The 26,462-nt window shown below is 33.7% G+C and overlaps 2 protein-coding genes across 2 annotated transcripts in view; one reads left to right on the forward strand and one right to left on the reverse strand.

The window, feature by feature from the left end:
• Nucleotides 1–16,046, reverse strand: part of LOC123536678 (GATOR complex protein Iml1-like) — a 126,746-nt gene extending 110,700 nt beyond the window's left edge. The window contains exons 1-12 of the mRNA XM_053527889.1: nt 16,043–16,046; nt 6,660–6,747; nt 6,157–6,203; nt 4,992–5,080; nt 4,135–4,218; nt 3,405–3,454; nt 3,043–3,112; nt 2,537–2,677; nt 1,961–2,030; nt 1,591–1,663; nt 723–910; nt 358–492 (exon numbers count right to left, since the gene is read on the reverse strand). Of these exons, the coding sequence (XP_053383864.1) occupies nt 358–492; nt 723–910; nt 1,591–1,663; nt 1,961–2,030; nt 2,537–2,677; nt 3,043–3,112; nt 3,405–3,454; nt 4,135–4,218; nt 4,992–5,080; nt 6,157–6,203; nt 6,660–6,747; nt 16,043–16,046 (1,039 nt within the window). The remainder of the gene's footprint in view (nt 1–357; nt 493–722; nt 911–1,590; nt 1,664–1,960; nt 2,031–2,536; nt 2,678–3,042; nt 3,113–3,404; nt 3,455–4,134; nt 4,219–4,991; nt 5,081–6,156; nt 6,204–6,659; nt 6,748–16,042) is intronic.
• Nucleotides 16,047–17,186: 1,140 nt separating this feature from the next.
• Nucleotides 17,187–23,221, forward strand: LOC123536681 (39S ribosomal protein L16, mitochondrial-like). The gene is made up of 4 exons (XM_053528461.1): nt 17,187–17,232; nt 18,184–18,252; nt 19,405–19,565; nt 22,702–23,221. The coding sequence occupies exons 1-4, from the start codon at nt 17,202–17,204 to the stop codon at nt 23,158–23,160; spliced, it is 720 nt and encodes a 239-aa protein (XP_053384436.1). The 5' UTR covers nt 17,187–17,201; the 3' UTR covers nt 23,161–23,221.
• The last annotated feature ends 3,241 nt before the right edge of the window (nt 23,222–26,462 follow it).

The raw sequence follows: 26,462 nt of genomic DNA on the forward strand, positions 1-26,462 counted from the left end.
ACCAATGTGAAATCAACAAGCTAGTGGTTGTATGTAAAGTTTTCTATAAGCAAGTGACGCTACACTTAAAATTGTATTTCTAAATGTTCTAACATTCATGGGACATTCCTTTTTGTTAAATCAGTCAGGTATGTCAGTTCAGGAAATAGTAAGTTATCAACAATTCACTCATCCTTAAAATGCAAATTGTTCTTTTTCTTTTCAAATTTACAGCTGAAGTTGGCATATTTCTTTAATAAAATTTCCTATAATCCTTATTAAAAACATAAAAAGTAACCAGATTTAACACAGTTGCCTCTTGTCCATTACATTTGCTATATTTGAACATTCTGCACATTCTGAATAAATCTTCCTTACCACAGTCTATAGTTCTCTGTTTCGTGATGTTGGTAAGTTCCCTGTCCACCTCAAACACCCCTGCCCCTGGCGTGATCACTACTGCAACCTTCCCAGTACGGTCAAAGTTACGATCCATGTAGTACCTCTCAAACACTGAAACATTAGAAAACCATGCATCATATAACAGAGTGTGTTTACCCCTTTATTATAGGGAATAAAAGTGTGACAGAGACCTTTTAAACATTTCAAAATTGTTGTATGTGACTTTTTGTGAGGAAATATTGACACCCTGAAATCTGTATGATACACCTACATTCTTACCTTCCCTTCAGCACGTTTATAGCCTCCCTTAAAACAGTAAATAATTGCATGTGTATACTTACAATTTAGGCTCATATTAAGGGTCTCCAAGAAGTTTCCTTGAGCCGCGACTGAATTGTAAGCCTTGGGAACCTTATAGCCACGCAGTGTGTGGTAGTTTAGGACCATTTTTGAATACTCATTAAAGATCTTCCTCAACTGTTTGATTGTTCCTGTCCACTCTTCATACCTTTCATTCTGAACTACAATCCTGAAAACAAACAATAAATTTTCACCTTTAAGTTCAATTTTACATGACAACATCAAACCAATGTTACTGGTATACATGAAAAAATTTATATGTTGTGTTTTAAATTATATGAACACAATTAAAGTTATATAGAAATTTTCAAGTTTTAATGGTTGAGAGACACCTAAAGTGCCTCTTCAATCAGTATTTCATACATGAACAGGCACCTGACTGGAAACTCATTTTCTTCAAGATGAATGGATAGTTATCTCACAAGACAGAATTCAACATACCAACCAAACACACAGTAGTAAAAAGTATTGTTCCTAAGTCAACAACCATAATCACTTGGCATTAGAAGTCCTATATAAATTATAGAGAAAGTTCTTATAACTTTCTGTTTACTATAATCAATGACTGCTTTCCTTCTTTCAAATCAATTTGTGTGCCCATAGAGACTGCTGTCAAGAATTGCAGACAGTGCAGCTTAATGTTGCTGCCCTACATATCTGAACTTACCATCTCAAGGCAAGCATCACTTGTTGTTACCTATCACCACTTTTACCAATTATTTTGTAACTAGGTCATGAGTAAAGACACTACCACTCTTTTATTACACTGCAAAATCCCTGCCCCAAGAAATGAATTCTCTTGTGTGTTATAGTGTTAATTGAAGGTGTATAATTATATACATGTAGTACCTGTAAAAATCTTCATAAAATCTTCCCATGCAGTCTTGTTGTAAACATTCCTGCATGTATTGTGGAAACTCATCTACAAATGGAACAAAAGTGGACATTCAGGCTTTGTATTTCAGTCTGAAATACTATTAAATTTTTTACTATCTTACCATTACATTTTTTATTATGTACCTTTTATTATTATGTAAAATCAGCAATTTTTATGACAAATTTCTTTTTGTCAATTTCCCATTTTTAATGATTTTTTTCAAATTGATCATAAATTAAAGTCAGACCTTAATAACTTTACAGGTAAAATACGACTTCAGCAAAGATAAAAAGCAGATGAAAATATCTGACATTATGACATGTCTCTGGTAACTGAACAAACCTCTGGAGTAAGCTTCATAAAATGTTCTTGAAAACATCACTATGGTTACATCATGGAGACAGTTCTGCTCCTGAAAACATAAACAAGTCTCTGAAGGAGGAAATTCTGGTCAATGTTCCAGGAAGCTGTCACTACGTTTCTATTTCTACGGAGTCTTTGTCAAGGTACAAATATAATATACAATCTTTCTAAAGAAAAAAATCCTATTTTAGTCATGTAAACGCGAGCTAAAAACAAAACCAGATGTTCCAAAGGTTTAGAAAGATCATCAGTTCCATGCTATACAAAGATTATATCAGACATGGGTAGAAACTGCGAGTAAAAAATACCATAAACCAATCAAGCTGCAATCCATCCATGTAGCATCCTTCCATGAAGGAATTCAACATCCCCAGTGGAATTACAAGCAGTGAGGGGAAAGAGATTCATAGTCTCCCTTATATCTATTTTATTACTGCCAAATGAAGTGCCAGATATATATAGTAAGTTTTAAGATTACTCCACACTGTGTACCAGAAAACTATAAAATAACACTTCATCCTAAATAAGAATGTATAAATTAAGTAAGCCTCTAACCTTCCATTTAGCATATAAATCAGTTAAAAATCCATTGACAGCTTTCTCAAAATATAGGTCTCCATTAATATCAAAGTCCCACATTTCAGAACTCATCTGAATAAATATCTGAACTACAGCCGTTGAAGATCTATACACAATCTGAAAATATTTATAAAAGAAAATTAAGAGGTGGAAGTTAAAATGGGAAATCTTGCAGAAGAGAAGTTTATATGCTGATATCTGTTGCTACTCATTTTGTGATAATATCTGTATTATTACTAGGAGTACTTTTCCCAATATGTTCTTTCTTACATGAACATAATCACATCAAAATGCAATTAAAAAACTTAAAAGCATGTATACAAATTAATCACTTGATGAATGCAAAACCCTTTACTAAAATAATTAGCTCCTTTAAAGCAATGAAACATATTTTCTTTTTCTAGTGTCAAATAAGTGTTCTATAAACATTCAAAACAACAGGTCTGCAATAAATAACAAACAAAAAAGTCGGTGACTTTTACCCGTGTTTCTTCTGAGACAACTCCACATGTGACTTTCTCACCTTTACACCACAATTCATTCACTTGAGCCCTGTCAAATATATATACATGTAAATTCATATCAAACTTGTATCCCCACCAATATTTTCCAAATTTATTTAGTCAAAAAAAAAATTCATTCAGGAAAATAAATGATTTTGGTTTTTTAAGAGCTGTAGCATTTGTCTCCCTTTAATACGAACTTGCCTAAGGTTTTGCCAACTAGCTTTGTATTACGTGCAGTTACTGGAGTAAAAAAAGTTGTCTATTACCACATACATACATTTTGCTATTTATTATGTGGCATTTCATACAGATTTCCTACACAAAATGAGATACTTTACCTCATCTCACTAAACTCAATCTTCTTATTGAGATAAACACAGGATCCAATCTGTAAACAAAATAACCAATGTCAATTAAGTCTTACAAGAATTCATTTCCAGGTACTACTCGCACACGGTATTTATAACAATAACATGTTAATGTTATTATTGAGAAAAGGAGAATAGGGTAGTGAAACCATTATCAGTGACAAAATAGTTGTACTACTTTTGAATCGTATCGACTTTAAAAAAAACTCTGATTTACCATGAAATATACCCTGAATTACAAATAAAGACAAAATCGACTTTTCCGGTAACATTTTCTTTATCGTTTTCTATTTATATGTACACTTCAGACAAAGCAAAACAATAACATCAAATACATACATAAGAATTCTATCAAAGCCTTAAAATTTATTTTAGAAGGTTTAAGTACAACAAGTTTAATGCAGTACTTACATTACTTGGGTTCCTTATATTTTCCCAAACAATTTCCAATTTCACATTCATAACTTACCCCTCTAGAGTGAACACCATGTGGGATTTGTTTTACAGAAGTTGCTGCTCTTGAAAAGTTAATTTACTAAGAAATTTATCTAAATGGACAGAAAGTATCTGCCCAAAGGGAAAGGTGTGTGCTATTCAGGTGTGTGTTAATATACTGTTACAGTAGTATAAGCTTTCTTCACAATCCAGTTAAAAAGCTGATCTGAATTAATGACTCTTACATTTCATATATCATACATACCATACTAGTTCTGAGCCTGTGCATATCACTTCTACTATAATACTGGTCTTTAAACAGTATCTCCACCAAGTCCAGGGACACTTGCTGTGTAATGATACAAATAGTAATAACACTATGTGACAAAAATCCATTTTATAATTACTTAATTGTATTAACCATGAGAGTAGCAGTTTTTACCTTTTACTAAAATTCTGAAATATTTTAGACAATGATATAGACATGTTGTAATAGCCTAATTTGAACATTTTGAACTATGATACACCATGTGTCAAACTAATATTTGAATCCATAACTGCTCAGCTAAGATTTGAAGCTTCATTAGAAATCTTGTTTGATTATATTATTATTATTATTATACCAGATTTATATAGCACCATTTTCAGGATAAACACCTTCAAAGGCGCTTTACATATATCAAACGCAGCTACACAGGGCGCGAAATTCATCCTCTACTAGTACAGACACACAGCGATCTGACCAGAGGGACAGAGTGAGACAAAGCCCCCCAGAACAGATAGAGAGAAATCATTTTCAGATACATGCATGTCTGGTTAACTTAGCCTAGCTCTTTACAAATAGACAATCTGGTTCTTTAATGTGCCCAGTGTATAGCACTAATACACATGAAGCCGTCTTTCCTGGGAAGAACCAGTACAGGCCTCTTAGTTTAGTGGGAGACACTTAAGAAAATCTCAGAAATTTCAAGTGCCTGGGCAGGATTCGAACCCCAGATGGACCTCTGGATTGACAGTCAAGCGTGTCACTACTAGACCACTGGCCCATCTGATCAACAGATTGAATGCAATATTTGATTAAGAAAGTAATGTGACTGTGTTTCAGATTTTATCTACAAGTACCTTTTTATCCACCTTATTGACAATAACATTTTGGTATGACTTCAGCTGGAAGGCTGTGGCTATGGAGTGCTCTATACTCACTATATTATCTACAAACAAGGAAATAAATATATTAACTTTTATGTCTTTATTTGAACTGATTAGTACACATTAGTTTTACAAATTTCATACAATATTCCTTCATTCTAGCAATAATCAAAGAGTAACAAGTAGGTTAAAGACTATGTCAAAAACACTGCTAGGCCATCCTTAAACTTTCCTGTGCTGGGACCCAGAATGTTTGAGGTAGGTAGGTATATAGGTGACATTTTTATTGTTTTCTTTCATTCAATATACAACTAGTTAAAAAACTATCACATAAAATTGGTTTCATATTAAGAACTTTATCAAAGACTTCGTATTTTTGAGGTTAACCTTTTAAGTCATAGTGTAAAATGAGCCGCACCATGAGAAAACCAACAAAATGCATTTCTGACCAGCATGGATCCAGACCAGCCTGCACATCCACACAGTTTGGTTAGAATCCATGCTGTTCACTAATGGTTTCTCTCAATGCAAAAGGCTTTGAAAGTGAACAGCATGGATCAAGACCAGCCTGCACATCCACACAGTTTGGTTAGAATCCATACTGTTCACTAATGGTTTCTTTCAATGCAAAAGGCTTTGAAAGTGAACAGCATGAATCCAGACCAGCCTGCACATCCACACAGTTTGGTTAGAATCCATGCTGTTCACTAATGGTTTCTCTCATTGCAAAAGGCTTTGAAAGCTGGTCGCAAACGCACTATGTTGGTTTTCTCATGGTGCAGCTCAAATGGTCATGAATGAAAGAAGGGAATATGATATTAGATCTTTGCACAAAAGGTAGATGTGTCTCTTACACACATACAAAAAAAAAAAGTTCGGACTGGGCAATTTGGTGGGTCAGACAGAGCACAGAAAATCATTCCTACAGCTACAGCTATCGGGGGAGATGATAAATTCCTAAATTCCCTCAAGAGTCTGCTTTTACAAACAAAAAGTTGGCACTCTGCACATCATATTAATGAGGTAAACAACTGATGCTCTTTTTATGAAAATCATTCCAGAGGTCTGGGAAATATGGAGCAGATCTGAAATAAAACTACTCTTAGACAGTACCTTGCTCTATTAAACTTTCACTTACCTTTTGGTGGGTCATCTGGTAGAGTATTAATCTGTAGTAGAAGCCGGCTATAATAACAAAAGTAAATAGTCAGTTTTACTTTCTTAGTCATTTTGAATTTCCTAACAAAGGGCATCTTTTGAGTTCAAGGCCTAGACTGTAAGCTTTCGATTCAGAAAAAGAAATGCATATACACAATATTTCAAGCTGTTTTAACTGTTGAGAGGACAGACTGACTAAAGAATTAAATCTGAAAAGGTATGTCAAGTCATAATTCTTATGCAATAACCTTAGAGATATAAAACATGAGCTGTCAGGACAGAAACTATTCAAAAACTTTGTCATAAAAAATGGCATTACATGTCAGACCATCAATTCCCACTGTTAGTTACTGAGATACATGTACTAGCTCAAACACTGGACTTAACCAAGGCATAGGAAAGTTTGTGTGCAATAGCTCTAACTATTCTCTGAACAATTTAGTTAAAAAAAAACAACAGGAGATATAAATTAAATCTTTCTACCTGTACTCCTCCTCTGGATGGTAAATTTCAACAACATCTCCAACATTTATCTCTGATAGTTCCTTTGGGTTTATCAGGATCTCTTCCACTAAAACAGTAACATCAGTTTGATTTAGAAACTGAAAGACTCAATTTGGTCTGTACTGGATTTGTGTATATTTAACATGTTTAAGAGAAGATTGTAATATTAAGTTTTGATACGTTCTTTAAGTCACTGCAACAAAAATCAAATTTTGAAGAGAATTACTAGACAATGCTACATACCAATTATCTAAACTCAATGCATGACAGTTTTACATGAGAATGATTCTAAATTTAGTTTTTTAGTATACAATGTATGTCTATGTAAATTCACTCAGCTCCAGGGCAGAGGGAATTTTGATCACAGGCTTGATTTCAACAACATGACCTGTAAACAATGCTACATGCCTCAATTTAATCTCTAGGCTTTTGGTTTTAAACTTGAAGATTTTTAAACTCGTTATACAGTGTAACTTCCGAAAACCGAACGACCTCCGGACCAGTCTAAAAGTTCAGTTTTTGGAAGTTTCCGAATTCAGAAGTTTGAAAGTTTGTAGGCGAAGTGGACTTGGTGCACAAGAGTTATGTTTTCTTACACGTAGGATGAAGGAGATTATTATCCTTTTTGATGTTACAATTTAATTAAAAGTAAATGATTAATTAATTTATTAATAAATTACAAACTTTAAGGATAATAAATACATAAATGACAAATATAAAAGGAACCACATATCTTAAATTTAGCATTTACGCAAATATTTTCCACTTACATTTACCATTTTTGGAGTTCGGAGTTCGTCAACATTTCATTAATGTTGACAATGCGTAGTTTAATTGATGTAACTAAATGAACTAAACACCTATCTTCCTTTCGTTCAAACATTAAAAAAGTTTTTCACACTAAGATATGTAATTTATCACGTTTTCATAATATGTAATTACTGATTACTTGCTTACTCTTGCTTACAAATGATCATTGTGATTATCTAGCTTGTCAAAATAAACGCAGGCTGCTGATAGATAAACAAAAGAACATGTTGACAGCCTTTTATGATTTACAGGTGACATTTTTAACCCAGCAAAAATTTTGCTGTTCGGTTTTCGGAAGTCAATTTTAGTGTTGAAATATAAACGGTCCTTCAAAAATCGTCCGGTTTTCAGAATTCGGAAGTTCCGGTTTTCAGAAGTTAAAAATAAATAGAAATAAGAACAGAAAAAATCGGGACCTTGAATTTTGTGCGGTTTTCAAAGGTTTCCGGTTTTCAGAAGGTCCGGTTTTCGGAAGTTACACTGTATTAAGTCTATGTAAACAAGTGACATCCAATGGAAGTGGCCAATATTGACCCAAGGAGCATAGATGATGCTATATACCAAAAATCTAAGTACATAGTCTTGAAACCACAGACATAAAAATGTGATCCCTGTGGGGGCTAAGTTTTTCCTTTGTAAGTTTAAGAACAAGAGGACCATGATGGTCCTGAATCGCTCACCTCTTCCCACATGACCCAGTTTTGAGTATGACGTCATTTTATCTATTATTTGACATAGTGACCTAGTTTTTGAGCTCATGTGACCCAGTTTTGAACTTGATCTAGATATTATCAAGATAAAAATGCTGACCAATTTTCATGAAGATCCATTGAAAAATATGGTCTCTAGAGAGGTCACAAGGTTTTTCTATTATTTGACCTATTGACCTAGTTTTCGAAGGTACGTGACCCTGTTTTGAACTTTATCTAGATATCATCAAGGTGAACATTCTCACTAATTTTCATGAAGATCTCATGAAAAATATGGCCTTTAGAGAGGTCACAAGGTTTTTCTATTTTTATACCTAGCGGCCTAGTTTTTGACTGCATGTGACCCAGTTTCTAATTTGACCTAGATATCATCAAGGTGAACATTCAGATCAATTTTTATGAAGATCCATTGAAAAATATGGCCTCTGGAGAGGTCAAAAGATTTTTCTAATTTTAGACCTACTGACCTAGTTTTTGACCGCAGTTGACCCAATTTCAAACTTGACCTGATATCATCAAGATGAACATTCAGACCAACTTTCATACACATCCCATGAAAAGTATGGCCTCTAGAGAGATCACAAGGATTTTTTATCATTTGACCAACTGACCTAGTTTTTTAAGGCATGTGACCCATTTCAAACTTGACCTAGATATCATCAAGGTGAACATTCTGACCAATTTTCATGAAGATCCATTCAAGGGTATGGCCTCTAGAGAGGTCACAAGGTTTTTCTATTTCAAGACCTACTGACCTACTTTTGATCGCAGTTGACCCAGTTTCAAACTTGACCTAATTATCATCAAGATCAACATTCAGACCAACTTTCATACAGATCCCATGAAAAATATGGCCTCTAGAGAGGTCACAACGTTTTTTCATTATTTCACCTATATTTGACCTACTGACCTACTTTTTGATGGCACGTGACCCACTTTCAAAACTGACCTAGATATCATCAAGATGAACATTCTGACCAATTTTTATGGAGATCCATTCACAAGTATGGCCTCTAGAGAGGTCACAAGGGTTTTCTAGTTTTAGACCTACTGACCTAGTTTTTGATCGCACATGACCCTGTTTGGAACTTGACCTAGATATCATCAAGATGAACATTCAGACCAACTTTCATACAGATCCCATGAAATACTTGGCCTTTAGAGAGGTCATAAGGTTTTTCTATTATTTGACCTACTGACCTAGTTTTTGATAGCACGTGACCCACTTTCGAACTTGACCTAGTTATCAACAAGATGAACATTCAGACCAACTTTCATACAGATCCCATGAAAAATATGGCCTCTAGAGAGCTTACAAGGTTTTTCTATTATTTGACCTACTGACCTAGTTTTTGATGGCACGTGACCCACTTTCGAACTTGACCTAGATATCATCAAGGTGAACATTTTGACTAATTTTCATGAAGATCTCATGAAATATATGGCCTCTAGAGAGGTCACAAGGTTTTTCTATTTTTAGACCTACTGACCTAGTTTTTGACCGCACGTGACCCAGTTTCGAACTTGACCTAGATATCATCAAGATGAACATTCAGACCAACTTTCATACAGATCCCATGAAAAAAATGGCCTTTAGAGAGGTCACAAGGTTTTCCTATTATTTGACCTACTGACCTAGTTTTTGAAGGCATGTGACCCAGTTTCGAACTTGACCTAGATATCATCAAGGTGAACGTTCTGACCAATTTTCATGATGATTATGTGAAATATATGGCCTCTAGAGAGGTCACAACGTTTTTCTATTTTTAGACTTACTGACCTAGTTTTTGACGGCACATGACCCAGTTCCAAACTTGACCTAGATATCATCAAGGTGAAACTTCTGACCAATGTTCATGAAGATCTTCTGAAATATATGGCCTCTAGAAAGGTCACAAGGTTTTTCTATTTTTAGACCTACTGACCTAGTTTTTGATGGCACGTGACCCAGTTTCGAACTTATCCTAGATATCATCAAGATGAACATTCTGACCAACTTTCATAAAGATCCCACGAAAAATGTGACCTCTAGAGTGGTCACAAGCAAAAGTTTACGGACGCAAAGACGCACGGACTGACGGACGACGGACAACAGACACCGCGCGATCACAAAAGCTCACCTTGTCACTTTGTGACAGGTGAGCTAAAAACAAGTCAACAGTTTTGATTCCAGGAGCATGATCTGAAAAACCTTGGGCCAAAACCACTACAAAATGCAACATGCCAAATACCTACACTGATGGCATTATGGTTATAAACAAGAAGACTTTTACAAGTCTATGCAAAACAAGTGCACCCCAGGGTGGGGCTAATTCTGACAAAAGGGGCAAGATCTATTCAAACTTGTTGCAGGACAACTATAAAATGCTACATGTCGAGTATCTATTTAAAGCTCAGGGTATTACAGTTTTAGACTGTTTTAGACAAAATGATTTTTAGTATTTTTCCTATGTAAATCTATGTAAAAGAAGTGCATCAGGAAGTAGTCAATTTTGATCCCTTGGGCATGATCTGAACAAATCTGGTACAGGACTACTACACAAAGCTGCAAGCTAAATATCTAAGTTCGGGACATTAGAGGATCAAACAAGAAACATTTCTTTTAAATTATTATGAAATCAGGCAAGCAGTGGCAAGAATATTTTCAAAGTTCCCTCTTTTGTAAATACATAACAAGAAAAAAGACAATGCCCTCTAGCTGCCATGTTTTTATAAATTGAAATAATTTTGTAGAAGGTCATCTAAGAAATATTTCTTTAATTTTTGGATTTTTTTATGGACGATTGGGAAAAATGGACACTTTTTGGCCTTGGGAACGGTACTGTTTATTGGTATTGCTCATTTAATTAAGGAAAAAAAAAACCCTGTAGCTAATAATAATAATAATAAAGTGACATATTTCTGGAACCTGTTCAGGTAGTCCAAATAATTATACTCAAGAGTTGTATATCGTTATATTTTTTGACTGGTCGATATTCCCCTGTAACGTGAAAAAGAAGGGGAGTGGTGGTCTAGTGGATAAAGTGTTGGCCGCTCAATCCCGGGGTTGTGGGTTAGAGCCCCACTGGGGTCACAACCATGACTTCTCATATGACACCAGTACTGGTCAGACCTGGGGTAATTAAAAATGTAATTGTAATTAATTGGAATTAAATTACATGTCCTAAGTAATTGAATGTAATTTATAATTGGGTCATTTATCAATTACAAGTAATTGTAATTTATTTAATTACAGAGCAGTTTTAGGGTGTAATGACAATTACATTTCAATTACTTTCCAATTACATGGCACATGCTAATCCAGTTTGTTGAACAAATAGTATATATACAAATGGTATATATAAGTTTTTTACCAGTGATACTTCACTTTAAAATGCTAATTTGCATTTCATAGCTGTGAAAAATAACAATAGGATATTATGGTAGGTGTTAATCCCTTGGACGAAGCTCCTTTGTTCTGATATAATTATTTTATCAGAACCAACTGGTATCTTTGATGATGTTTGTCACTATGTTTTAGGAGAAAATGATCAAATTATGATTTGAAATTGTTATTTGCATCATTATTGTTTAGATTTTTATCGGAGCAAAAATTTAAATGCTTACCATATAGTATTATCAAAGCCCTTTTATAGCACAAAGTTTTCCTGCCAGCATGAAATTTATGGTTACAAATCACAATAAAAAATGAGCAAATCATATACATAATAACATAATTAGGAGAATTCAATATATATTTAGGAGTATTATGATACAGAAAACATGTAACAATAACATCAATAATGCTTAAGGAGTAATTATATTATAAACAAGTGTCCTTGTAACATAATTTGCACCCACGCGACATTAGTTTAATCATATTTTATCTCGTGATAAATTTTGTTGTATTAAATTATACAAACAACATAGACATGAACCACAGTTCTAACAAGATAAACAATGAGGGACATGAAGGGCCTGTATCGCCACATGACCTTTTTTGATCTAAAGATTCATCAAATCAACATTCGACCAAGTTCATAAAATATGTCCAAAATGTACCTCTAAAGTGTTAACTACTTTCCTTTGATTGACTGGTGACCTAGTTTTTGACCCCACATGACCCAATAAACCTACCTAAAGACTCAAATAACATCCTGATTAAGTCATGAGTACAGTCTAAATGGGCTCTAGTGTTAACAAGCATTTTCCTTTGATTTGACCCTATGGACCTAGTTTTTGACCCAACTGACCAAGATTTAAACTTGACTATATATCATCAAAGATAACATTCTGACATTTTCATTAAGATATGGCCAAAATGTGGCCACTACAAGCTTTTACTTTGACTGAACATGGTGACCTTGTTTTGACCCCAGAATGACCCAATATCAACACGTCCAAGATTAAATTGAGTGTAACAATTATACTAAGTTTTCAAATTAAGATTGGTGCAAAATTGTACCTCAATGTTAACAACTTTTCCTTTGATTTACCCTGGTGACCTATTTTTGCCCCACCGATCAAATTTTGAACTATGACTAGGATCATCAAGATTAACATTCTGACCAGTTTTCATGATGATATGTAAAAATGTTCTTAGAGTGTTTTACTGTTTTCCTTGATCTGAACCGGTGACCTGATTTTATCCTACATGCCAGATCAAAGGACTTGAATATCCAATTACATTTGACCAAGTTCGTGAAGATACATACATTAATGTGACTCTACAGTGTTAAAAGCTTTCCTTTGATTGAACTAGTGATAGTTTTTGACCCAGAATGACCATACAATCTGTCCAGATTTCATTGGGGTAACATTCACAGTTTCATTAAGATTGGCAAAATTGTGACCTTAGAGTGTTACAAGCTTTCTTTGATCTGACCGTGACTAGTTTTTGACCCAGATGACCAATATCTAATTTGTCCAGATTTTTTGGTAACATTGACTAAGTTCATTAAATGACGAAAATGACCTCTAGAATGTAAATCAAGTTTCTTTGATTGACCCGTGACCTAGTTTTGACCAATGACTCAAGCATCGAACTGTCAAGATTTTATTAAGGGCATCAGTTCTGACCAGTTTATTAATTAGTGCAAAATTATGACCTCTAGAGTGTTAACAGTTTAAATTGTTGACAACGAACGACGACGGACGACGACGGAACAGGGCGATCACAAAAGCTCACCTTGACTACTTCGGCCAGTGCTAAAAATAAATTAATATTGGGAATTAGATTTCAGTTTTTAATGACTATTTTTCTAGGATGGCTCATGAATTTTTAACTTTTTCAATGGGTTCTTTGAATAACATTAGTGCAAGGATAAAAATTAATATGTTAAAATGTAATGATATACGATTTATTAATTAAACTTTTGAAATATGGAACCTGGGCCATAATATTTAAGAGAAATTCGACTCAGAGAAATACGCCGACACATAAGATGTCAGTGCTTCTTTAACCATTCTGCTTTGACAATGTATAATTATACTATTAATTGGCTGACTTTAAGTCCTTGCAATAGTATTAAAGACTGAGTTTTGTTTTCTGCAACATCACATTTTTACTTGAGCTTAAATCAAATTTTAACATCAAGTATATGTAGTACAAGTAAAGACTTTGCTACGTGTTCATGTAAGAAGCACCACATTTGTATTGTACTGAATGTAATTAATACAATGTGCAATGTAAATTGTAATTAATTACATGCTAAAACTGCCTTAACGTAATTGTAATTTAACTGAACATTTCCAATGTAATGTAATTAACTTTATACATTTTAAAGTAACTGACCAATCTAAACTGCTTTTCCAGGAAGCGGACTGAGAGTGGTTCCAATTACATTGTAAACAGCTGGTAACATTGCCCATCGAGCTTGAAAGCAATACTTCATTATTTTTGCAAGGAATATTACTTTTTATTTGTAAACTCGATCGGCAATTTATCCAAGCCTGTAAAGCTTTCATCAAATCAGTACTTAAACAAATTATTAAACTAATATTCAGATTGTAAAATGCACAGAGACTCATTATTGACTACCTCTACAGAGATGATCAGTCCTGTACTATCTCTTCATGCCGAGCGCAGCACTGAAGGACGCTCTACGACCTACACAAGCCACCCAGGCAGTCCTGAGTAAAGGTAATTTTAAACATGATGAAACTGCAATCAAAAGATAAAGCGCCAAATAAACAAAACATTTTCTCAATGCCTAAATAATCTGACAGCTACAGAGTGGCGGAGGTTTACGGTTAGGGCTGAACCCAATTGTTTGTAGGTCGCATATGTTGACAGCCTAAATAATGATTATAAAATGCCTGTTGCAAATCTTCTTTTATAACCATAACTTCAGAGTTTCATATTTGTTGGTCTATCATCAGATACTTGTCATACGTTAGTATATTACAAAATTCAATTAAATCAGCGTTAATTTCACGGATTGCGTTCAATCGGATAAGTTTTGTAATTAGTAGAAGCAAGTGTATCTGAAAAAACACTGAAAACGGACAAATGCAATCATTAACAATACCTGCTTTTTGGTACGTTTTCTAAAAAATGGTTTATATTAATGTTACGAATATGATATGCAGTGAGGGTACTGCTTCATGACATGAAATAAATGGCATAAGGAACACTACAAAGACAGTATTCGGACGACACAAAATACGGTTACCTACCTACCTACCTACCTATACTGCAGCACTCCTCTTAACGAGTATTATGTGCAGCTGCGCGCCTGTACAAGAAATTTAAAAGTTTACGCACTATATCAGGTCAACTCAGTCCCTAGTCAACTCATCCCAATGTCAGCTTGTCCCCGTTTTGGTCATTTCGCCCTACCTCTTCAAATGGGTGTCAGACGTTTCACCCCCAAGACTGTTCCTCCCAAGACTTTTCCTCCCAAGACTTTTCACCCCCAATTTGGGAGTGAAAAGTCTGGTGTTTTATAGCCTATTGGTTTTTATTATTAAATATGATTATAATGTTTTTTTGGTGGGGGAGGGGGTTGTATAGTTATGAATAATTTCATCATATGTATTATAATTAGGTTAATACATTAAAAAAAAAATATTTTATGCTGTTTGTTAGTAGAGATGACCATAAACTTTAAATATAAGTTATTTACAAGGTTATCTTTTAATCCATTTGTTTATTCAATGATTGAAAATGTGACTTTTGAAGCAACATCATTTTTGAGTGATTAGTATGATTATTTTTTTTTTATTTCCATAGGATCAGTCAAGGTTTAGATTCATTAAAGTTTAATATACTACAGGTTAGCCAGTTAATCCATTTATATTTTAACACTTATTCCTGTCAATCAAAAGGTGTTGATTAAATCACAACACCTATTTCTGTCAATCAAAAGGTGTTGATTAATCACAACAGCTGAGAAGAGTTTAAAATATTGACCTACAATGAAATGAATGACTTTCAAATTGTAATATTAGTTTATTTATTTATTTATTTATTTCAGTCTCATCAGCATACATAAATAACATCACAGTATATACATGTACATGTATTACATATAATAACATTAAACATATCGAATGCTGTCACTCAATACTGAGTTACCTGAGACTAAATATCTTGTTAAATATATAAAAATATGTCATAAAAATAAATTCCACATCATATTGCACTTATACATACATTTTTTTGTTTTTGTTTATTTTTTTCTTTACAAGTCTGCTCTATGGAATGCCTGTGATATTTTCATTTGTATGAGTAAATGGTTTTGTGTTTGTTAGAGGGCCTCATTGAAAATAAGATTTGTATGTTATGTATGAAACTTAATGAGTCTTACCCTCTTTAAATAAAGAATTTATTATTATTATTATTATTATTATTATACATACCCATATTACGTTATCACAATTAGACTATCATTAATATACTAAAGGATAAACATATACCCTCTAATTCTAACCCCTAGTTAATATTTACATCTACTATTGTAATCTAAATCTACTCATATTTTTCATAATTATATTACATAATTAAAACTTGAATCCAGTTGAATAACATCGAAAGAAAATTAATCATAAAGAAGTCTCAACAAATTGACATTAAAAAAGATCAGTTGATGACGTTGACTACATGTATTTTACCCTAAATTCAGTGTATATTTTATAGAATTATGGTCCGTAAAGTAACAAATTATCTTCATAAATGCCCTAACAACCTATACAAATATACAAAAAAGATTTTAAATATCAAATAACAAAATATTTCATGATATTTTCACTATATTAAAAACTGGGGGTGAAAAGTCTAGGGTTTGTAAAATTGGGGGTGAATAGTCTTGGGAGGAAATGTCTTGGGGGTGAAATGTCTAGGGGAGGAAAAGTCTTGGGGGTGAAACGTCTGGAATTCTCTTCAAATCACGAGTACACTCCGATATCTACATATCAATATCCTTAAAATAAAATGATATTCATTTGTTTTATAAACAGGTCTAGGAAAGTGATAATATTTACAGATATGGCTAATTCGTGAAATCTATCTGCCGTTTACGTCAAACCCCTTGGTGGGAATGTAGACGTTTTGCGCATCAAAATCTAAAAGAGAAAGAATATAGTGATAAAAATTTAGAGTGGAAGAAACTAAAAGTAACTTTGTTGGTAAAAAAGGTTAAAACTCGAGTTTGCAGCATAACTAGGCCTACAATGAGATAAATACAAGAGCAAACATTTGAAATCATCTCCCGTCATGTCCAAACTTGTTCTGCTTATTTCTGTTAGGAAATCCCAAATTGAAATCTGTTGGGAACATTTTCTGGTACATGTGCATAGTTTTTGTAATAATTACATCTCTGAAAATGAATTTATGTTGCTGACGTTTTATGAATGTATATTTTATGTTTTGTCTGTGCAATTAAGTGAAATCGGCAGTCTGTTGTTTATTTAAATCGATGTCAAGGTAGATTTCTCCTCGCACCTGCCACATCATATTTTCGAAGATTTAAGTCTCTTATTTAAAATTAAGAATTAAATTCAACTCATTTGAAGTTTCTACATGGATATTAATGTTTTATTTATTAAAGCAAGTAAGTCTGATCAGTATATCATGACTTTTCTTTAATTTTTAATGTCTTCATTTTCCTAACAGTAAAATGCAGATACAGGTAAGGCTTAGAGGGATGACAACTATGAAATATCAGATCATAAAATAAGTCATCCCGATAAGCCAAATGAGTAAGGCTACATAGCAAGTAAACATTTGCCCTTAATTATCAAAAAAAGTTTAATAGGGCACTTACTTTATATAAGCTTTAAACCCCTCTCATCAGTCTGATGACATTTAAATACTTGTCATGTCTTTAACTACCTCATATCCAGTGTAAATGCATGTATCTCTATTTAATTTTGATCTGTTTTGCTGCATTAAAAATGTAAAAGTAAACTTTTTGATCTGCAAGCATTTTAAAAAATAATAATTAGACCTACTGGCAAACACAATACTATCCTGTTTTGATAGAAACATTCATTTTTAATCCTAACCCTGCTGGCGGAAAATGATTTTGCCATTACGACCAGGCAGACCAAGATCAGCAGTGCAGGCAGATCATGGTCTGCACTGTTTGCTATTCAGTCAGTAAATTTTCATTGAGCACCCTTTTGAATAGTAAGTGGTACTGCCCAAATTGAATGATGGACCAGTCCATTTTAGAAATTTAGCAGGGTAAAGGTTAACAAGCAGCTGTCACTGTAGATCTACCTTTCTACTGTGCCAGTTGACTTATTTTATGCTTCATTGGTATTTATACATACAATTATCATCTGTAAATGATAAGTAAGGTATAATTGTTTCATTAAAGAATTTGTCTTGAGGTTTAATTCAGAAAATAGTATCAATTCAGAACCTCAGACTATATCCTGGCATTTCCTTTAAGCTTTATTAACTTTACTTGTATTTTACAGAGGTACAAGAATTTGTGTTGAGGAAAATAGTATCAATTCAGAAATTTCTTTTAACTTACTCACCTTGTATTTTATAGAGGTACAATCTCCAGTTTATGTACAAGCAGCGGGTATTATGAAGTTGAAGAAACCACCAAACTATGATCGTAAGTGTCTTATCTTTGTCCTGTACAAAGATATTTACCTTTTTCCAGTTATAAAAATAAAAAATATTTGTATTATAGTGATAATTTTGAACTGTTAATAGATAAAATAATGATCTTCACTTAAAGTTAAATGCATAACTAAGTATCAAGTTGACATTTGCAACATTCATAGTGCTGATTTCTAAGTTCATAAATAGCATCTCAGAAGATAACTGCTGTTTCTCAGCAAGCCGCACAGTAAATGAAAATAGATTGTTAGCGTTGTTACACTGTTTTAAGATCCATATTGAATCTAGAGGGACTTTTTGTCTCAAATTGCTGACCTTATCACTGATCTCATCAGTGACCTCATTGTAACAAGTGCAACAACCAAAGAAACAAAAACTATTTTTAAAAGATGTAAAGTCAAACTATACTGAACTTTCCTCTACTCCTTCGATTTCCATCCAGTTGAAATGGAATTTGGTTGGCATCATTAGCATGAAGTGGACATGATCATACTTTTAGGAATTTTCTTATCTAAGATAAGATAAGATAAGATTTATTTTGAGTCGGCAAGACATTTACAAATAACATAAGCTCTGAAGAGCTTTTTTAACCGACTATAAAACAAGTGTATGTTAACAAAAGTAAATAAGCTACAAGTAAGAAGGATAATTTACAACATAAAATCTATGAGAAACATGCTAATCTTACCAAATTTGGTTTAAAAATGCTTAAAAAGATGAAATTAGTTACAAGTTGACCAAAAATATGGGGCAAAGGTGCCAATCTGTTCATATTTTCTGGAGTAATAGCCTATTTTGGGGTTTTAAAACAACTAAATTAGAATATAGTATACTCCACCCCTACAGTTTCTATCAAAGTGAAATAAACCTTGGTATACATTATCAACATAAAGTTAGTATGTGCACATTATTGGAACTGCCATGTCCAATTATTTTATTAGGGAGTTACAAACATTATTCACTGTCTATCAAGGGTTTTCATGGGGCATGTGTCATAACATACTTAGGTACAGGTGTGAATGTACATTTATAAAAATTTTATACAACTTTCAACTGCTACTACCTTAAAATTATAAATGAGCCAGTTTATAAATGCATCATGCATTTGTCATATTTCCTATATATTGTGTATATTATCATTCAGATGTACAGTATCCAGAAAGAATGAGGTTACGCATGATGGAAAAGATACCAGAGCCATTGTCAGCCACTAGAGCCCACTACAAAATGAGTAAACGGTTGGAACTGATGAGAGGACCTGAGCAGACCCACAACAGAATCATTTATGGGGAATATGGTATACAGGTCAGTCCAATTTAATAATGAGTTCAGACTGTCTTTTTTAAGACGTTACAAAAGTAGCTTTACATTGTTTGTTTTAAAAAAAAAAGCTCAAAGAAATAAGTCACTTACCTCTCACAGCATTTTCCTAGCAGGTTTATCATTCTATTCTTTAATGTGATGAAGCCATCCAAATGGCACAGAATTTTTTTTAGCATGAACTGCTTTTGTTATGTGACTGCCAGTTGTAGAAATCTTGTTCTTGCATACCAGACTAGGATTTCTGGTGATTTCACCAGTGCTGGAAAACTCCATCTTACACCCTGGGGTGCAAGATGCAGAGCTTCAGATAAGCTGCGTATTTGCGCAATTAAAGTTGCAGAAAACCCAATTGAATTTATAGTGTGCATACTGACAAGCAATTTAAAATTCCTATTACCCAATTCATTAAAAATCACTAGCGTATCTCATTTTCCATATTATAGAATGGGTATGAGACTTTAACACTAGACGACATTCTGGTTATACATAAAAAAAATATGTTACGGCAAAACAGATATCTATTTATAGGAAAAGGCACAGGACCATTCAGTCTCAGATCAGTGGTATTTGAAACTTTTGTAAACAAAAACATTACGCCGATAAACTGACCACTTCGCAGAAAACATTGTTGCAGCACAGACAAACAAAATAGAAGGATATTTTTTTGTTCAGCAAAAACAGTTTATCTGTTTGTGATAATAAAGTGCAACCGATACTGGCCGACATATTACAGGAGAGCACAATATTGCAGTGAATATATTGTTCGGGATATTCATCATATTGTGGATTAATTGATCTCCTACTGCATTTAAAGCAGCATGCCTCCAGATCGTTCAACAACAACAAAAAATTACTATTTTTAGATATCTTAAAATAAATGCTAGATTTTTTTAGAAGGCTTTAAAACTTAAATACTGACAAACTTTATGTTACGGAAACACATGAGAATTTGCTGTTTTTACCACTTTTTACAATGAAAATCGAAAAGCATTTGTCATGATTCTACTCCATGTAAACTGTCTCGATTATTAATATCTATATTTTGAAGCCATTATTCACTACTTCAGCTTTAGCGCTATTGGTTACGACAACGGGAAAATGTCTTTATTGCCGCGGCGGTCCGGGGTTATGGATTCCCAACGCGGTCATCTTTCTTTCTTGAATTGAAACTTTTAAAATATTTTAGAAACCGAAATTCATATTCTAATGTTCATAATAAGACCAGACTTCAATTTGAAAGAAAGATTTATATTTTTTAGCCAAATCTGGAGGCATGCTGCTTTAAAGTGCCAAAAGTACGATGGAATGATAGTTTCCCAGAAAACAAACGATTGGAGAAAAAAATATCATTGATTAAAATTACACATAATTAGAACTATAAATTAAACTACACATGTTTACCTTCCCTACAGGCATGAAGAAAAACAGTCAAACCTTGTTAATGATATATTCTGTAACATTAAGCATGTTTCATCCAGTACAGTTTAGCCACAAGAAAAAAAAATCAATTGTTTGTGCGAGATTGGTGAAATACCCAATTGGTTTTAGCAAATACCCAATTACTTTTGAAAAGCCTTAGTAATAATATTATTTTTACCCAATTCAGATTTCCAATAACCAATTCAGACAAAAAGAGATGGGTAAATACCCAATTCCACCAAAAGCTTATCTGGAGCTTTGAAGATGACACTCATGCTGTAAATGACGTATAACAAACTACATCTGCATAGTAGATTTGTGTAGTAATAATTATGTTTTATGTAAAACAGGACAAAGATTAAATACCTTGATAGTTTCTCTTCGTTCCTTATAACATGTTTCTTGATTCAAAAAAAGTCATTTAACGGAAAAAAACATAAAGTTCAACCACAGATGATAAAACAAAACTGGAACTATTACGTTGTTTTTTGTCTACGAAATGTCATGACATATTTCCTGTTTATGGATGTAAAATTCATGCACTTTGTTAGGTGTAAAAAATTGTTTGTTTCCGGTATCCTGACCAACCCTAAAATTTTGGCCCGACCCTAAATGTTTTTATGGCTTTGGAGAATATTTTTTTCAACTTTTTGACAAAAAGTTACAAAACTGCATTTTTTACATATTTGTATGCTTTAAACATGGTCAGTGATGTTAGAAATCAACTTACTGATGCTTTTACTGATGCTCTAAAGGCATAACCCCCTTGTTTGTACAAAGATAATTTCCGAAAAGTCCCACTGAATAAAATAAAAATTAAAGAAAAAAAAACATTCCGAATGTACCTACCCAAATTTTTTTTAGCATGTTACAGGAAACAAAGAATATTTTTTAGGCCTTAATACCGGTAATACTCTACTATAAGAAAAGTGCCATAAGAAAATCATTTGTTTGAATTTATTTGTACTGTTATTTGTTGAAATGGCATCAAAAAAAGATTCAGTCACTGATGGTAGGTACAGATGGAAATATCCAGCTCTCTGATAACTATTTAAGCCGTAACTCAGCAGAGCCTCATTACAGCCAAAAACAGTTACCCTCGAGCTGGATATTCCCATCTGCACCTACAACCAGTGAAAGAATCTTACATCAAGCTTCAAGGTACCATCTTAATGTTACCTCTATCAAACTGATGAAATTGTTTGTAATAAATGATAATTAAATAGTCAGATTGGTCTGAAGTGGTTAAGCTTACCCCTTTCCAGTGGAAAGTATGTCAGTTAATTGCAGAGCACAAACAAGTAATGATACAGAATCCAAAAGCGCAGACTATGCCAGTTGTCCATCATTACACATTAGACTGAAATACTGTTGAAAAATTGTGTCAAGACCCAAATAAGATAAATAATCTAAAACTTCAATGTACTGTGGAGACACTGGTATTACTTCTTTCATTTGTTCTCTGTATTCTTTACTTCCACACAAAATTGGAATCAGGCGCTATAAAGTTGATCATTTTTGCAACATTCTTTATTTTGCAATTCTAGTAATAAGAATATGTGTTTGTCATTGGTTACACTGTGATAGATATTGCTTGATAGTAACTGCAGATCACCCTTTTCACAAATGGTGGGGAAAAAGAAATTGTGAAAATCAAATTAACACGGCGTACAGTAATGTAATTGTTTGTCTATTGAAGGCTCTGGCAGGTGGACGTTTGAAACCGCAGCACATTGACAACATACGTCTTCAAGTCATTAGAAAAATGGACGATAAAAAATCATTTGCATATTGGCGCTTTGATCCACCGTGGCAGTCTGTTACGAAGAAAGGTCAAGGGGTCAGAATGGGCGGCGGAAAAGGCGCTATAAAGTTTTATGTTACTCCAATTAGAGCAAGGCGAATTATTCTTGAAATGGGTGGAGAAGTAGAGTTTGAAGAAGTGAAGCCAATTCTACAAGTTGTCATTGATATGTTACCGTTTGAAGCGAGGATTGTGTCAAGGGAATCTCTGGAGCAGTTAAATAAAGAAGAAGAGCTTTTAGAAAAAATGAACCAGAATCCATTTACTTTTGAATATGCAGCTAAAAATAACATGTTAGGAATAAAGAAATGGTTAAGTCCATATGATTACTTGTGGTATGGTAAATACAGATAATTGTAAATGGACGTTTTTTAGTGCATTTTGTTTTCTAATTAAATTTTAGAAAAAATAACAAGCCGTTATTGTCTGTGTTTGCAGAATGATGGAGCATTATTTTTCACTTATTTTTGTGTAAAATTGCTGCGGTAAAAAGGATTTGCCCACTGGAAAAGCAACCAACTAGATAGGGTACTGGTTGTCACGACCAAGTTTTCAGCTGCTTCTGTCACAAAGCAGATTAAGATTTTAAACCAAATCCACTTGTTTGACGGAAGCTGATGAAACTTGGTATGGATGTTGCTTGGGTGGTCTTCTTCCAAAATTGTTCAAACCATTCCGCTTGGATAATCAGAGCAAGTTATTTTTCAAAAAGTGTGGCTTCTTATTCCTGAAGTCCATGGTGACTGTAGCTGTAGTTTTCGACATAATGAAGAGCGTCGGCATGACTGACTCTGCAATTCTGATTGGTCAGACGTAGATTTCACTCTATGTCAGAAAGAGAAATTGAAGAGAAAAAGAAACCTCGGTCGGTCAGTCCCTATCAGTTCTTTTTTCATGAAGAATTCAGTTCATAAACTCTATCTATAACATAGGGTCCGCAAGAGCTAAAAATAGAGAGACATCATCTCCTAAATCTTCATCCAATTTTGAAATAATTTAATTTTACAAGATTGCTCAAATTATTCTTTGTCAAAAAATTTAGTAGTCTGTAACCTGATAAAAAAATTTAGTAGTCTATAACCTTAGAAAATTTAGAAGTCTGTAACTTGATAAAAATTTTTAGTAGTCTGTAACCTTAGACAAATTTTTAGTAGTCTGTACCCTTAGAAAATTTTAGAAGTCTGTAACCTGGTAAAAATTTAGCAGTCTGTAACCTTTGGAAAATTTAGTAGTCTGTAACCTGATAAAAATTTAAGTAGTCTTTAACCTTAGAAAAGTTTAGCAGTCTGTAACCATATGAAAATTTAGCAGTCTGTAACCTGATAAAAATTTTAATAGTCTGTAACCTGATAAAAATTTTAGCAGTCTATAACCTTAGAAAAATTAAGCAGTCTTTAACCTTAGAAAAATTTAGCAGTCTGTTACCTTAGAACATTTAGCAGTCTGTAACCTTAGAAAAATTTAGTAGTCTGTAACCTAAGAAAAATTTAGCAGTCTGTAACCTGGTAAAAATTTAGCAGTCTGTAACCATATGAACATTTAGCAGTCTGTAACCATATGACAATTTAGCAGTCTGTAACCTTAGAAAATTTTAGCAGTCTGTAACCATATGAAAATTTAGCAGTCTGTAACCATATAAAAATTTAGCAGTCTGTTACCTTAGAAAATTTTAGCAGTCTGTAACCTGGTAAAAATTTAGCAGTCTGTAACCATATGAAAATTTAGCAGTCTGTTACCTTACAAAACTTTAGCAGTCTGTAGCCATAAAAATAGCAATGATTTTTGTTTCTATATCCATGAAACATTTATATGTAATTCTAACATCGGATCCGATTCATTTTCCTAACGAAGGCTGAAAACATTGAATTATTATACAACAATTCACTGTTCTGACGTCACAATTATTACGTCATAGCGTTAAACAGCATAGCTACGCGCTGGAAAAGAAACCTATTGAAAACGGGCAAATATTTAATGAATGCCCTCAAGGATGTACTTTCAAGTCCTTGGTAATGTGTTAGAATCAAAATAATATATCTCATTTAGTGATTTGCTCTCGAATAAAATCATTGTTTGTCGTTCAGATGCGTATTATTACATCACTCGGGCTGCGCCCTCGTGATATGATTCCTTCACATTTGAACTCCAAACAGTGATTTATTCAGCAACAAATCACTAAATGAAATATATTATTTCTTAAATCATTCTTCTAGTAAGAAAATATGTATTTTTGATGCCGACAATGTACAATTTCTGGACAATATCAGTGATCAATGGAGTTTTTTCTATAATTTTATGTAGTAAAAAATGGTAGTGTTTTTAGCTCACCTGAACACGAGTGGTCATGATGAGGTATTGTGATCAAGCTGTGTCCATTGTCTGTCCGTCCGTCAAGTCGTCCCTCGTCAACAATTGTGTTTAAACAACATCTCCTCCAAAACTACTAAATGGATTTTGATGAAACTTGGCATGGATGTTCCTTGAGTGGTCCTCTTCCAAAGTTGTTCAAAGTGCTGGTCAGATTTTTAGCTCACCTCAGCACAAAGTGCTATTGTGATCAGGCTGAGTCCATTGTCTGTTGTGCATGCATATAACAAATCCTCAAAAACCACTGAAAGAATTTTGATGAAACTTTACACAAACAATCTCTTGGTAGCCCTCTTTCAAATTTGTTCAAATGGTTATGGGTCATTGAACATGTGAATCACTATGATTAAAATAGGGTTTAAGTTTGATACTTTAAAAATCTTCTCTGAAGCAATAATAACTAGAGCTTTGATATTTGGCTTGTAATCTTGAGGTTTGACTGCCGTAATTGTTCAAATTAATGCCCTTGAGCCAGAGTTGGGGAGGCCCCTGAGTGTGAGATGTATATACTATATGCTTATACATAAGAAACTTCGAAAATCTTCTCAGAATCCATTATAATAGCTACAGCCTTGATATTTGGTTTGTGATACCAGGGTTAGTCGCTCTACCATAATCTGTTCAAATGACGTCTTTTTCTATGTTGTCAAAAACATACGTATGCCTGGCAAGATTGTATTAAAAGGTGCTGGCCATCATAAGGATATTGCAAAGCATTATTTGGAGATCCAGCATTAATTCTTCAATAACAACTTCCTGAATATTCCTGTGAAACAATTCATGTTGCATACCTATGTACATGTTTAGCTCACCTGTGCTCAGGGTGAGCTACTGTGATCACTCACCGTCCGGCATCGGGCCGGCTGCCGTCCGTCCTTCCACACTTTCCTTTAAACAACATCTTCTCCTAAACCACAAGGTCAATTTTGTTGTAACTTCACAGGGATGTTCCTTGTGTGGTCATCTTTAAAAATAGTTCAAGTAATTGAATTCCAAACAGAACTCTGATTGCCATGGCAACCAAAAGGAAACACTTTAAAAATCTTCTTGTCCGAAAATAGGGCTTTAATATTTGGTAAGTAGCATCATCTAGTAGTCCTCTACCAAGATTGTTCAAATTATCCCATTATGGTCAAATATGGCCCCGCCCTGGGGTCACATGGTTTACGAAATTTTGAAAATCTTCTTGTCCAGAAGTACAGGTCCTCGAGCATTGTAATTTGGTATGTACATGTAGCATCATCTAATGGTCCTCTAACAAGATTGATCAAGTTATCCACCAAGGGTCA

The sequence above is a fragment of the Mercenaria mercenaria genome, chromosome 17 (assembly GCF_021730395.1).
Source record: "Mercenaria mercenaria strain notata chromosome 17, MADL_Memer_1, whole genome shotgun sequence".
NCBI lineage: Eukaryota > Metazoa > Mollusca > Bivalvia > Venerida > Veneridae > Mercenaria > Mercenaria mercenaria.

Bases quoted from the DNA above. Each gene is read 5' to 3' on its own strand.
- LOC123536681 (XM_053528461.1), top strand. From the start codon at position 17,202: ATGGATATTAATGTTTTATTTATTAAAGCAA. The intron at 17,233-18,183 runs GTAAGTCTGATC...TGTATTTTATAG, and splicing joins TGTTTTATTTATTAAAGCAA to AGGTACAATCTCCAGTTTAT. The intron at 19,566-22,701 runs GTCAGTCCAATT...TGTCTATTGAAG, and splicing joins ATGGGGAATATGGTATACAG to GCTCTGGCAGGTGGACGTTT.